Source organism: Physeter macrocephalus, chromosome 4 (genome assembly GCF_002837175.3).
Source record: "Physeter macrocephalus isolate SW-GA chromosome 4, ASM283717v5, whole genome shotgun sequence".
Lineage (NCBI taxonomy): Eukaryota > Metazoa > Chordata > Mammalia > Artiodactyla > Physeteridae > Physeter > Physeter macrocephalus.
The window spans coordinates 38375622-38390259 of record NC_041217.1 but is presented as its reverse complement, the minus strand read 5'-3'; the positions used below and the strand labels follow the sequence as shown (position 1 = coordinate 38390259).

General features: G+C 50.7%; 1 protein-coding gene across 9 annotated transcripts in view; it reads right to left on the bottom strand.

The window, feature by feature from the left end:
- FCMR (Fc mu receptor) overlaps positions 1 to 12231 on the bottom strand; it is a 15093-nt gene extending 2862 nt beyond the window's left edge. The window contains exons 1-8 of one of the 9 annotated variants that reach the window (XM_055083924.1): positions 12195 to 12231; positions 7022 to 7102; positions 5160 to 5495; positions 4274 to 4462; positions 3067 to 3289; positions 2780 to 2916; positions 2279 to 2455; positions 1953 to 2011 (exon numbers count right to left, since the gene is read on the bottom strand). In XM_055083924.1, coding sequence (XP_054939899.1) covers positions 1953 to 2011; positions 2279 to 2455; positions 2780 to 2916; positions 3067 to 3289; positions 4274 to 4462; positions 5160 to 5495; positions 7022 to 7102; positions 12195 to 12231 — 1239 coding nt within the window. Of the gene's footprint in view, positions 1 to 1952; positions 2012 to 2266; positions 2456 to 2779; positions 2917 to 3066; positions 3290 to 4273; positions 4463 to 5159; positions 5496 to 7021; positions 7103 to 12194 lie in introns of all 9 variants that reach the window. The other 8 variants (XM_055083925.1, XM_007105462.3, XM_055083927.1 and 5 more) reach the window with 8 other exon arrangements.
- Between the last annotated feature and the right edge of the window lie 2407 nt (positions 12232 to 14638).

Sequence of the window (14638 nt, the reverse complement as noted above, 5' to 3'; positions counted from 1 at the left end):
GTCCCCTGCATCGGCAGGCGGACTCGTAACCACTGCGCCACCAGGGAAGCCCGTCACACATTTTCAACACAAGCGCTGAGAATCAGAAGTTCAGCCCTCTGAACATAGTAGGCACTGAGTGAGTGCTCACTGAAAGGAGCTGTTACTTTCTGCACTTTTACCAGAGAGGCAATGAGCAGCAGTTTGCCTCAAAAATATATCTCCCACTGCCTGTTACAGTTCATCATTTGAGATTTATTTGGCTTAAAAAATTTTAAATAGTCACTCCCTGTGAAGGCTTAAAATACTCAGTCATTAGTCATAGGCACCTTACTGTGAACTTGCTCCATCAAGATTTTTATCCCCGGGCTTCCCTGGTGGCGCAGTGGTTACGAGTCCGCCTGCCGATGCAGGGGACACGGGTTCGTGCCCCGGTCCGGGAAGACCCCACGTGCCGCGGAGCGGCTGGGCCCGTGAGCCGTGGCCGCTGAGCCTGCGCGTCCGGTGCCTGTGCTCCGCGACGGGAGAGGCCGCGGCGGTGAGAGGCCCGTGTACCGCAAAAAAAAAAAAAAAAAAAAAAAGATATTTATCCCTGATAGTGGGAATTTGAGTTTCAAGCAGGGAGGAAGGGTAAAATTTGAGCAAGGTACTGGCCCAGGTGAGGGCATGTGTGGTCACAGAGCAGTTCCAGAGAAAAGGGCTGAGGTAAGTGTAGAGTAGATGGACACCGCTGGACCTACCTAAGCTACTGTGAACCTTCTCCAGCAGGGCTGAGCAAGGGCAAGCTCAAGAAGCCGGGCATGATGGGGGCAGAGCTGTTGCTTGTTGCCAGGGATCACTCTCCCCTTTTTAGCAAGGCACGGTTACTGAGCCAGGGATACATTATGCAGCCTCCCTTGAAGGCAGGTGTGACCACGTGACTAAACTGTGCCCAGTGGGATGCAGGTAGAAGTGATGTGTGAAATTTCAGGGTCATGGTCTTAAAAAAGCAACTTTCTCTTTCTTCCTCCCATGCGCTGGGATGCAGACATGGTGCTGGTGATTGAGCATTGACCACAGACGGATGGACACGGCAAGACTCCAGGGGATGGTGCAGCAACAGGCAGAAGGCATTTGAGTCCCTGGATGATCCCATGGCTCAGGCCACCTCCTCCTGGTTCCCTGACTTTGCTTGAGAGGAAAATAGGCTTCCATGTTGTGGGCCATGGTTTTAGGGTTTGCTGCATTAGCTTAGCCTACCCCCTAATTAAATCAGGAACACTTGCTACACTTAGTTTTTACTGGTTCCCGAAGTAATAATGTTTCCGCTACGGTAGGCTGCTTTAGAGAATAAAATGGGAAATTTGGGAAAACAAACACGAATGAATAGTTTAAAGGTTTTTCACACATCTGCCAAATGGCCATCAATAGAAAGATGAGAAGAAAAAATAAAAAATAGAAAGATGAGTTCCCTATGTCCAAACCTAGATTTCAAGAGGAATCTTCTTCATTCAAAGTGTTGAATCTTATGTACGTCTCTAGGCCAGGCTTAACTGCCTTCAGTGATGGGTAAACAACCTCCTCTCATCTTCGAGGGCTTACTAGAAAGTACTTCCTCATATTAAGGTGAAACTGGGTAACTTCCACCCCCTTAAGATCTCCTAGAAATCAAACCTTTTCCGCACGAAAGCCCTTCACGTATTTGTAGAGGTACCATCTATCATCCTCTACTAAGTTCCCATTTATCCCATGAGAAATGCTTGGCTAAAAGCCGTGTAACTAAGTCTACCACAATTGTTGCGTAGTCGTCTACTGACACCATCAAAGGAGGAAACTGACACTAGTTCCCAGACTCAGGGCCTGGGGAGCCACTGCGAAAGCCCGCGCCCCACCCAGCTAAGCCGAAGCTCCACCGACTGCGCTCGGGTCCAAGCCCAGGTCTGGGGCGGCCCATTAGGGCCCCAGCTGCCAATCAGGGGCGGGGCGGAGCTTACCTGCGGCGGGGCTGTGGGCGCCGATGCTCCGGGGACTGGGAGAGGTGCCGCCCCTTCGCCTAACGGGAACCGGGAGGGCCGACATGAGGGCGGGGCCGAGGATCCAGCCCCACCCGCAGCTCAGCCAGAAACCCTGGGGGAGAGGAGCCGGCCGCGCTGCCCGCGGCTGCGCTGGAGGCGGGGTTCTTCTGGCTCACCCTCCGCGCCCCGCAGTTGCTGCTGCTTCTGCTCGCACGCCCGGCCCGCCCCGCTGTCCCCGCTTCCCCCAACCCGCCTCCCTCTCCCCGCGACCTGCCCCGCTCTCCCCCACCTGCCCGCCTGCTCACCAGCAGCGTCCACCCCCCGAGGGCGCCGAGGGCAGGCGCTGTAGACGTTGTTTTGGGTGCGTGGCCGCTGCGACACGCGTGGCCGCTGCGACACGCGTGGCCGCTGTGACAGGGGCCGCTGTGAGGCCTCCAGGGTGCGCATCCTCACGGCCAGTCGGCGGACCCGTCTGGAGAGAGCTTCTCGGTAAAGCCACGGGGAAGGAGAGAGGAAGAGGGCGTCAGAGGCCCATGGGCACCCCCTCCCAGTCTTAGAAAACTAAAGGCTGTCTGTGTCCCTGGTGTTTGGCAATGTCTGACATGTGGGTGCTTACCGAAGACCAAAGGGCCCAGGCCCCGCTCCTCCCCGTCCCCATTTCCAGACCATTGAGCCCCGTGCCACGTTCCCCATACCCCAGGCTGCTCATCTAAAGCTCCTGAGTGTCCCCGGCAGATCAGAGGGATCTGAATGCGCTGGGACCTTCGGGAAGCTCGGCTCTCTGAAACGGAGCCCAACCCCCTCACCTTTCCTCCTTTGAATGACCCTCTTCGCCACCAGCCCCAGAAGTGCCAGCAGGATGAGACCCAGGATGGTGGGGGTCAGGATGTAGAAGCCTTGATCTTCCATCCCAGACACCGGGCCTGGGCCGTGGTTGAGTGCTCTGAGGAGGGAAGGAGGGGGAGAGAGAAGGGAGAGGTCAGGAAGGGAGGCGGTTAAGGCAGCACGCAAGTGGCCAACTTTTTTGGAGGTAGCTCACAAGTTTGTCCCTTTGTTAACAGAATTCTCGCCCTGGATGGTGCAGGCCTCTTACCTCTGCCTGTGAAGCCTGGTGTGGTGGTTGTAGCTGGCCGTCTGGAGCCTGAGCAGTTCCTCCCGTGCTGAGGTTTTTGAGGCTGTGGCAGATGGCAGGAGGGTGGTGGGCTGGGCAGTTGCTACTGAAGATGCCCTGTAAACTCGAGGGCGGTGGGTGATTGAGGTGGTGGGGGAGGCGTGGTGTGCTGGAGGGGCCTCGGTCCTTTGAGCTGGTGTGGTTACTACAGAAGACAGCAGGAAGAAGTGACCTTCCACACACGCACTCTAGTCTCCAGCAGCCTTGGGCCAACCATTTCTTTCCGGAACACATGCTTCCCTTTTACCTAGACTACCTTTGTTCTCACAGTCCTCATCACCTGAAATGCCTCCTGAGCATGCCATCTGCATCTAGTACGTTCTATCTATATTTGCTTCAAACTCCATTTCCTACAGGAAGTCTTCCCTGACTTCCCAGGCAGAAGAGCTTGCCCTCCTCTAAGCATGGACAAAACCTTGTTTGTAGTTCAATTCCCACTCTGCCTTGTGTTGTATCTATGTGCTTGTCTATTCTCCCCCACCCCACACTGAATCAAGGTCAGTCACAACCTTGAGTATACAATGAGCTCAGTTACATGATCCCTCTCTCAATGGCCAGCAGTCTCTTAGTGTAACAACATTCAATTAATGTATCTACCTCACAGGGCAGATGTGAGGATGTGCTGTAACTAGTGCATGTCAAAATGCATTTAAGACAGGAAAATGGTATAGAAATGTAAAAGTATCATTAGTATAATCATGATTGAACTCTCTGTTGTAAAATAGAGCTGTTAAATCAGTATGCCAGCAAATAGAAGACAGCCCTATGGGGAGCAGGAAGCAGGAGGACCTCCGGCTGGGAAACGTCTGCCCCGTCTTGGTTTCCCGCAGTCATTCATAAAAGAGCTAGATTTTGTGAATGGAGCACAAACTTCATTGCATGTGGTGCCACCTGGTGGTGATGGGTAATTTCTGCAACTAGTGCCAAGTGTACGGGCTGAAGGATGGGCTTGAAAGACTTGGAACGCAGATCTCAGGGAGGTACCCCCTCCTAAGGCAGGGAAATACACATCTGAGACGCAGCTCTGCTCTGCCAACCATCCTATGAGCTGAACATATACCCCCTCCTCCATTTTCACCATGCCATTGAATCTCCCCTTCCTCCCCTCCCCTACCTTTGGGGAACTGACCTTTGGATATGAAATCCAAAGAACTGGCATGTTCAGGCATCTGGAACCAAGGAGGCATATGCATTTGGAGAAATCTATTAAACCATGCTGGAGGCTCAGGCACTGGCTCTTCTTCCCAGAAAGGGCCGTAATCGTAATCTACCGGAGGCAAGAGGAGTCCATTGGTGGTCTCTAGGACGAGACTGAGGCCTGGGGAAGGGACTGCTGGTATGAGCTGAGGCTGACCCAGTTAGGGCAGATGGCAGTGAGGGGCTGAGGGCAGGGAGCAGAAAAATAACCAGGCTGGGGGCTTCCCTGACAGAAATCCTCTTTCACCCTAACCCCGTCGGCATTCCCCGAAAAACCATCGGAGACCATTGGGAATCTAGGTTGTTGAATTAGTGCTGTGTATGTCTGGGGAAGTCAGTGGAGAAAAGAAAAAAGGAAGGATTCGGGAGAAATAAAGAAAGGATCAGATCATAAAGTAACAAATTTGGCCATCAACTGTGAAAAATGATTGTCTTTCCTTTATATTTATCCCTGATATTTCTCATGGGACAATTATGGTAATAATTATGTCCTTTTGCTTCCAATTTCCTTTGGTCTCAGAGCCCCTCCTCAATCTCACCCCACACTCGCCTCGTGCCCTGGGTAGGATGAGTAAACTACCACACAAAGAGAGCACCTATCCTGTCCCTTTCATACAGTTTGGATAGAAAATTTGGTGGACCATGAAGTTCATTGACTCTATGGGGTTTCAACTCTACAGATCCCAATTCCTACTGGACTTGCTAATATGGGAATAGTGTAAGAGGGTGGGGACTGCTGCGGTCCCATCGTTGTCCCAGCCTTCCTGAGTGGAAACGTTTTCTGGGTGGCCGGAGCCTCCATTGTGTGGGGCACCTACCACTGTGAACAGACAGGGTGACCTGCTGGGTCTTGCCCCGGTCTGTGTCCATGCCCGCCCCACAGGCATAGACCCCGCTGTCACTCTTGACCAGCTCTGTCATCTCCACCAGGAACAGATTCCTGTCTGGACACAGCTCCAGGGTGACTCGATGCTTGAATTCCTTCTTGACGAAGTTCCTGTTGGACACCACGGTAGCGCATCCTCTAGACGCAACAATTGTCCGGCACAGATATATCCTCATGTGCATTTCAGGAAGCGGGCACTCGATGACGACGGATCCTCCCAGCATTCCCTCCACCTTTACTTCTGGAAGGACCTTCAGGGCTCCAGCTACTGCAGGGAGAGGGAGTTAATGTAGAGGAAGCCCCATACCCAGCCACATCCCCAACTCCAGCCCTGTTTCCAACCCAGGCCCCAGCCCAGCCTCACACTCACCCCTACTTCCAACTCCATCCCCATTAGCAGCCCAAGCCTCAGCCAGCCCTGAGCCTCAGCCCTCTCATGATCTCCAGCCCTGGCTGCATCCTCAGCCTCTTCCCATCCCCAGCCCTATTTATATCCTGGGTCCAGCTCTATGTCCATCCCTAGCCCTATGCCCAAGTCTGAGTCTCTCCCCAGCCCAAGCCTTAATGTAATCCTCAGCCTCATTACCCAATCTGAACCCATATGGACCCAGGCATCAAACCCCTGAAAATACAGTCAAAGCCACTACCCCACTCCAGGGGGAGAGAATGTGCCACAGTGATACCCCCAACCAGCACATGATCCCTGAGTGACTTCAGGGTGGTGTCGGGAGGCATGGTACAATTTGCTCCAACAGGTTTTCTGTCTAGTTTTGTTTTGCTCAGATCCGTCCAACCAACCAAAACAACCATTCACCTCCAGTGTTTTTATTCAATAATTCAGCAAGTATCTGTTGAATGCCTTTCATGTGATAAGGTAGCTGGCATCCCTCCCTCACAGAATGAATCATTTATTGAATGATACAAATGGACGGCCACTATGTGACAGCAGAGTGTAATAAATCCCATGGCGTAGATACACAGGGCTCCTTGGAAGCAGCAAGCAGGGGCGCCTGATCCAGACTGCTGTAGGGGATGATATAATTTGAGGAAGGCTTTCTGGAAGACATGATGTGTAAGTTGTGACCTGAAGGACTGGGTGTGGAGGGCAACTCAGAGAATGATGGTTGTCTTCACTGAGGAAGGAAACAAGGGCATATTTGAGTGTGTGCGCACATTGTATGTGCATTGGGGGTGGTATGGAGCAGGGTGGAATAAAAGGTGTGGTTTCTGAGTCCCTGACGTCAAAAAGCTTATGCTTTGGCTGAGAGAAGGCAGGTCTAAGCTGGAGAAGAAAGTAAGTCCAAGTATGATTAATTGTCAGCTAAGTGGGTCCCAATAAGTGTCTGTATATTTCTGGGAAGACAATTCAGAGGATGAAGTGTGTGTGGGGGGAGGGGGCTGTGGACTAGGGTGGAGGAGAGACCCTTCTAGACAGTGAGAACCACCCCCAAAAAGGCTGGGACAGGAGAGAGAACATGGCATGTTCATGAGGTGGGGAGGGGTGTTCACAAACTTCCTGAAATTCATCCACAGAGCAAACATTAAGAATAGCTCTAGGACTTCCCAGGTGGCACAGTGGTTAAGAATCCACCTGCCAATGTAGGGGACACTGGTTTGAGCCCTGATCAGGGAGGATCCCACATGCTGCAAGCAACTAAGCCCGTACACCACAACTACTGAGCCTGTGTGCCACAACTACTGAAGCCCGTGCACCTAGAACGCATGCTCCGCAACAAGAGAAGCCACCACAGTGAGAAGCCCGTGCACTGCAACAAAGAGTAACTCCCAACTCACCGCAACTAGAGAAAGCCCACGCACAGCAACGAAGACCCAACGCAGCCAAAAGTAAATTAAAAAAAAAAAAAAAAAAAGATTCTCTCTTTAAAAAAAAAAAGAATAGCTCCAAGGAGTCAAGGAAAGAAGTGGGGCTGGAGCCTCCTAGATGAGCAGAGAGAGTCGAGGAGGATGTTTGGGGAGAGGGAAGAACATGGACAACAGAAACAGCCATGGGAACATGAGATGGGGGTAGAGGAGGCTAGAGAGGGGCTAGCTGGGGACATTTATAGGAGTATGTTAAGATCTGAAAGTGTAGCTGGTCAGTGTGGTGGGGAGAAGAGGGGCCCACCAGACACATATGATCTGACATGGAAACCCTTCATGAATAACCCAACACTGCTTTAAATCCCCTGGAAACAGACGCGTGAGGTAGCCCTGTGACTGGAACGTGCCACTGGAAGGGTGACCCATCAAAGGACAAACACCCAACCAAGGGGATAGGTGAATCCCCTGTATGTCCAGAAGGACCATACCTGTGTGTAAAGCCCAGCACCTGAGAATGAGCATGCAAATGTTTTTGGACTAACCCAGCCAGAAAAGGGCATGCCTGCTGTTTTCTCAAGGATGAGATGCTGTAAAATGGGCAGGCGCAAGACAGAGCAGAGAGGGGTCATCACCTGTGCAGATGCCTCCAGTGGCCTCTTGCCGCTCAGCAATGAGCTGCTGGTAACCCCCTGGCTTGCCCAGATCCTCTGTTATGGACTGTATGTTTGTATCTCCCCAAAATTCATGTGTTGAAACTCCAACCCCCAAAGTGATGGTATTACGAGGTGGGGCCTTTGGAAGGTAAGTAAAGTTAGATGAGGTCATGAGGATGCAGCCTTTGTAATGGGATAAGTGTCCTTGTTCTCTCCATGTACACAAGAAGAGACCATGTGAGCACACAGGGCCCTCAGGGAGAATCATATCTGCCAGCACCTTGATCTAGGACTTCTAGTTTCCTGAACTGTGAGAAACAAATGTCTGTTATTTAAGCTACGCAGTCTATGGTATTTTGTTACAGCAGCTGGAGCTGACTAAGACATCCTTATTGTGCAAACCTTGGATGGATGAAGTACAAGGAAAGCTGCTGGGTACCCTGAACTCTGGTCCCAAGGAAGCACTAATGGGCGAGATGAAAATGACCAGATCTCACTCTCCTTGGAGTTCATAGTAGCTTCTAACCAAAAGCAGATTTCCCAAATAGAAAAAAAGATATATATAACCTCCAGGTTTAGAACTTAGGCACAGTGTGCGTAAGACTCCTGTGGGGGAACTTTCTAGGATACAGATAACCTGGTCCTGCCCTTAAGCAATGTGATTATATCTGCTTATGATAGGGCCTATGAATCTGCATTCTTAGATAAGCATCCCAGATGCCCTTGAGTTTTTGCAATCTGGACCCTTTAACTACATTTCCAGATGATTCAGGGGAAAAAAGAAAGGGGTGGGAGAAGGTGTCTAAAGGAACCAAGCTGTTTAATATTGATATTTTAGAGAGGCTGCTAAGTGTCATTAATCTCTAAGTTGGTGATTTGATTTTCAGTGGTGATGGTAGGGGAAAGGGATATATGTAGCTTAAAAAGTCACTCTCAACATATAATTGGATATAAATATCCAATTTGGAACATGGAAAAAATCTTGTATTCATAATGCAAAATAAGGTAAAGGCCCCCAAGGCCTTGGCTGGTGGCAGTCCTCTGGGAATAGACTTTGAATTCAGTGCAGCAGTGATTTTCTAGGTGGGAAAAATGATGTAGACCCTATCAACTCAAGTCACAGCAGAATCTCTGGAAGAAGGGAGCTGACCTGAGAGTTTTATGTTTATCCAATGGAGCATGGATATTTTTAAAAGGATGGGAAGCATCCTATGCTCCTTCCTACTTCTGCCCACACTAACCTGTGTGTGTCTGGGCCCGCTGTCTGCCCTCGGCCCTGTCGCTGTGGATGGAGTGTCCCCCTCCTCTCAAAAGCCAGTCCTTTCACCTTTATCCTGCATCCATCCCATCACTTTCTTTAGAGCATGTCTTCTGCGATCACCCCCTTTCTCTGTCTCACTGGTTCTTCTCCTCCAGCATTGCCATGGCTTACACACACGCCCTGATATGACCCATATTGGAAAAACCTTTGGTTGACTTCTCCCTTCCCCTTCAGCTGCCACCCCTCTTCTGTTCACTTTCTCAAAATCACTGAATCCACTCCTCCATCTCCCGATTCCTCTTCCACCTACATCTGTCAGAATTATGGCTCCAGTATTCCACTGAAACTGCTCCGGTCAAGGTCACCAAAACTTTTCTTGTTGCCGTGTTGGATGGTCACTTCTTTATCTTTTTTTTTCTTGCTCTCCTGGCAGCATTTGGTGGAAATGAGCCTTCCTGCCTTGAAATGCTTTCCTCTCCTGGCTTCCCCGACGTTACACTCTCAATGGCTGTTCCTTTGCAATCTCCTGACTTATCTCTCCTTATCTGTTCACTTAGTTCTCCTCCTCCTTCCTTCCTTACTTCCCCTTCTCTATCAGCATTGGGCCTGATGCTGGGCCTGTTCTCTTCTCTGTCCTCCTTTCTTCCCCCCACACTAGCTCATTTACTTCCATGGCTTTTAATACCAACTCTATATAGATCTCACCATAATATGGATCTCCAGTCTTGTCTTTACCCCTGGGCTCCAGACTTGCCTTTTTGACACCTGCTCTTGCACTTCACTCAAACATATAAGATATTTTCCAGACTCACAATGGCAAAAACAAACAAACAAAACCTTCTTGATTTCTCTTCCAAAGCCTGTTCCTTCACAAGCTCTTCACATCTCCAAAAATAGCACCAACATCCGTCCAAGTGCTGAAGCCCCAAAGTCATCCCCATATTAAAGAATCAAGACTGTATTAAAGAATCAACAATAAATTTTAGGTATGTGTATGTGTACTGGGTCACAGCATCAAGTGTATGTGTGTATTATTATTATGGGTCAAGGTAAAAAAAGTTTGAAAGTGTATACCCTATGCTACTGCCTTGCTTTATTACGGAACTTCACTTAGGGCCCCAGGCGATGTGGCCTATAGTCTGTGCCTCATGCACTGGGCTCTGGGACCAGGACCACCCCCACATTTGCAGGACCTGGGGCAGGAATACAAATAAGACCCAAATATCATACGTCTAAATATTTTAAAGTTAATTTTCAGGCTAAAAAACTGTCGGATAAAGTATCCCCCTATCTTGACAAATTTACACACTCCTTGGATGTCCACTCTAATACATGGCTATGCAGGGAAAAAAGGCTCCAAGTTTCCTGCCTCTAGCCTCTGGCCTCTCTCCTTTCTGTTCTCATCCCTAGCTCCTGCCCACTCCACAATGGTCCTGGTATATACATGGGGGATGACCCAGCTTGCGTGTACAAGGTCCATCCATCTCCTTCCCAAACAGCCACCTGTAGCCACCCTTTTATAGGCCAAGGGGTCACCCTAGGATAGAAGACCCAGGATAGAATCTCACACAGTCATTGAAGGTGGTTCCAGAGACATTTGGACAGGGAATTTGAGGTCTAGAGGAGGGGGTGTGGGTGTGGGCTTGGAGTAGGCACATCCTTTTGGGCCTTGAACTCCTCACCCTGTGGAGATGGGCACAGTGGAGAAGGACCAGGCCCAGAGCAAGTAGCCCTCTGGCTAGAAGGGTCGTATTGCTCAGGACAGACTGCAGGGGTACAATTTTGGTACCCTTCACTCCTAGACATTGTCCACGTCTACCCAATCCCTCTTCTCTCTCAGGCTTAAGTTTAGTTAACCATCCACTGTGATTACCTATGTCCTACTACCTCTTACAGAGTCTATTTCATTAAAACTTCATTCCCTTGGGTTTTTAGGGATTTCCAATATTTGATTCAAGGATTTGACTTTCTTCCAAACTCCAGCCATTACCAAGAAAGCAAGTATGAATAAAAAACAACTTTGACCCCCAAGAAGCTTACCATTGAATCAATAAAATAAGGTGGACACACCTTGAGCTACAATACAAGGTAGAACGGGGTCAGCTGTTGGGGTTCAGAAGAGGGGCCTCTGGGACGTGTACGAGAAGGTGGAGGTTGAGATGGGATTTGAAGGACCCATAAATGGTGGAGGTGAGTGGAAGGCTATTCCCGGCAGAAGGAATGGCATGAGCAAAGGCATGGTGGCAGGAAAGTCTAGCACATGTTCAAAGAGGTGTCCCATTGGCTGGAGGTTAGGAAAGTACAGGGGAGTATGACAAGCTCAGAGTATAAAAGGGGAGGCCAGGGAGGAGTTTGTATTTAAGGAGTTCGATTCATTAGGCAGGGGGAGACATGGAAGGTTGTTGGAAAGGATGATCCTATGATCACAGTCAAGATGAAGGAGGTTGATCTGGAGCTACAGGCTGGTCAGGTGGGAGGAAGTGGGAGAGATAGTTAAGAGGTGATCCTGTGTTTTTCCTTTCCATTCCCTCTGTTATGTCTCTAGTAGGGGCTGCCATGGCTTCTCATCCTGGTAAACGTGAATCTAGAAACTACATGAATTGGCCATTGATTAGGTCAAAGTCTGGTTGGGGATAAATGGGAAGAGGTGGTAAAAAGCTATTTTGGCATTTTACAGCTGATATCAGAGATAGTTAAGACAGAGAGAGTAGCTGATTTGGGTGGGGACCAGTGAGGAATTTGAGGTTAGGTGTTAGGCCTGTTGCATTTCTGATCTTGATGGGATATGGAAGTGGGAGTGCCCAGGAGACAGTTGTAAATTGAGATATGGAGCTCAGGAAATGGATTAGGGCTACCAAATGGGTTAGGGAGACTTCGTTTAGATTGGAACTTTGAAAATTCAGGAGTTAAAGAGATCCAAAGAAAGAGAATGTAGAAGTAAGAAGAAAGAACTTTGGAGGCACTTGCTTTGAGATTCCATATTAACAGGCTGGGAGAGGTGGCACCTTCAGCCCTTACAAGTCAACCCCTGAGCGAGCAGGAGGTGTGTCTGGAGTAGAGGGAGGCGCACTAACTGGGAGTGGGGAGGGCCTCCATCCATGTCCCGCCCTAGGTATCGGTTTACAACTAAATCCCTCCAGAAACTTCAGAGCTGGAGATGCACAGCAACGCCCCTACCTGGGGCCAATTCAGCCCTCATACAATGTCCAGTGTGTTCCCCCACAGCACTTACCTGGAAGGAAGTAAAGTGACCAAAGCCAGAGGTCCATGGCTCCTTCCAGAGCAAGGTCCCATCCAAGAGCCCCTGGAGAGGGGGACAGAGACCCACTGCTCACCCAGGAACCCTTCACTGTTTGATGCTTGAAAGAGATTTCTGGCCCCCACAAGGAGTACTGCTTGAAAATGAGGAAATGACAACCTATCTTATTTGCTTACCAGTTTTAGGTGAAAAAGAAAATGCCAGCAAACCAAAGAGGAAGTCAGGAACTGAGAAAACATGTTGTGTTGAGTGAGAATGGGTCACCAGGGTTGAAAGTGCCTCGAGGCAGCTTCTAAAGACTATTAGAAACTACCAGCTCTGCTATTTGCCTTGGAGGGTCCTCCCATGCTTTATGTGCTTTATGTGAGCCAGAGTCATTCCCCTTATTCCTGTCTTCAGGGTAAAAGAGCCTCCTTACCAATTTTCTGCATCTGAGGACAGCTGTATGGACAGAAGCTTGGGCTTGAAGTCAGAAGGTGCTGGCTGTAGCCCTTGAACTCATTTGACAAGCGCTTTGGGGGACCTACCATGTGGAAATACTAACTGTGGATTTTGAGCAATTCACTACCTTTCTCTGAGCCTCCATTTCTCTATCTAGGAAATGAAGGTGGGACTAGATGATCACTGGCATTCTCTCCCACAGAACATCATTCCTGGGGTCTTAACTGCAGCTCAAGCCCCCTCAGATCAGCCACCCCTCATCTTCCCTGACTATCTCCCTAAGGTGCTGCCCTCTCACAGCGGCCCAGGCACAGTCCGGTGACCACAAAGGGCAATGCCCGGAGAGGGTGTGACAGGTCCCACAGCAACTCTGCCTAGAGTCACAGCAGCCTGGCAGAGCTACCCTTCAGGACCCTGACGGTCGAGGGCGAGGGCCAGTGGCCGGTACACTGAGGCAATCTGCTGAGAGACATCATGGAAGGAGCTCTGGGCTCCAGTCAGAACCCTGGATTCTCTTCCTGGCTTGGCACTTTCTAGCATGGGCCTCATTTCTCCCACGGATGAAATGGGATGGTGCCTGCCCTGCCTCCCTCCCACAGTGCGCCTGAGGCCCCGCAGAAGCCGTGGTCATGCAGGTAGGTGTCTCTAGAGCCCCTCATGCGCAGGCGTGGAGGATATGCTACGGATCGGAGGATTCAGCATTCATCCCTGGATGCTGTCCACAGGTTGGTTCCCAGGGCCCCCACCTCCAGGCGCTGCAGCCTCCTGTGCCCACAGGGGACTCTGGCTGTCCCCATACCTTTCCGGGAGGCCCCTCCCGCCCCCCACCGGCCCCCACAACACAGGTCTGTCACACGCTCTCCAAAACACAGAAGACAACATCCGCAGTGGAAGTGGAGAGTGAGGCTCAGAGCAGGTGCACAGGAAGTGCGGGTGGCGGGGCGCTGGGTCCCCACCAGCCCAGAGCAGCTGCGGCTGTCATTTCTTCCCCCCCCCCACCCCCGCCGAGGTGTCGAGAGCAGCCTCCGGGCTCTGGTTCAACTGGGTGACTCTCGGGGGTCTCCCGTCAGCCTCCACCCTTCCCTGTACTCAGGCCTCTTCCCAGCCCTGCAGCTGGTGCACAGCTGGGCTCTGGCATTGCCGGGCCCGAGGCCTGGGATGCCTTGGAGGGAGACAGAATAAATGAATGAATGAAGTGTGTGTGTGTGTGTGTGTGTGTGTGTGTGTGTGTGACTGTGGGCGTGACAGTGTGAGGTGTGTGATGTGTGAGCGTGAGTGATATGTGACTGGAATGTGTGAGTGTGTGACAGTGGGAGGAACGGTGCAGGAGTGTGTCATGTGTGATGTTAGTGTGTGAGCACGTGTGTGGAGTAATGATGTGTGTGTGTGAGGTGTGAATGTATGTGTGGTTGTGAGTGTGTGTGTGTGTGGTGCGTGTTTGTGAGTGTGTGGGTGCGTGGCTGTGAGTGTGAACGTGCTGTGTGTGTGAATGTGTCTATGAAGATGAGGGGTCGGCTGGGCTGTGGCTGCGTCTGCCAGGTAGTGCAGTGATGTGTGGGATAAGAGCACGTAGGAGAGATTTTCACATCATGTGTGGCCCAAATAGAACCCTTAACAACATCACATTGGGCTCTTAAGAGCGAATATTAGGGATCTGAGGATGGCCAGGGAGGAAGTGAATGTTTGGTGTCTGAGGGACTGAAACTCGCAGACCTGGGCCGTCTAGTCTCTACCTTCAGATGTTGCCCCCGGGGTCTTGGGGGTGTGGCCCCAGGGGAAGGCTGACCCCTGGCTAAATTGCCCAGTGGGAAAAGTTAGCCATCCTCACTCTCTTCTCCCTCGCTTTTTTTTTTTTTTTTTTTTTTTTTTTTTTTTTTTGCGGTACGCGGGCCTCTCACTGCTGTGGCCTCTCCCGTTGCGGAGCACAGGCTCCGGACGCGCAGGATCAGCGGCCATGGCTCACGGGCCCAGCCGCT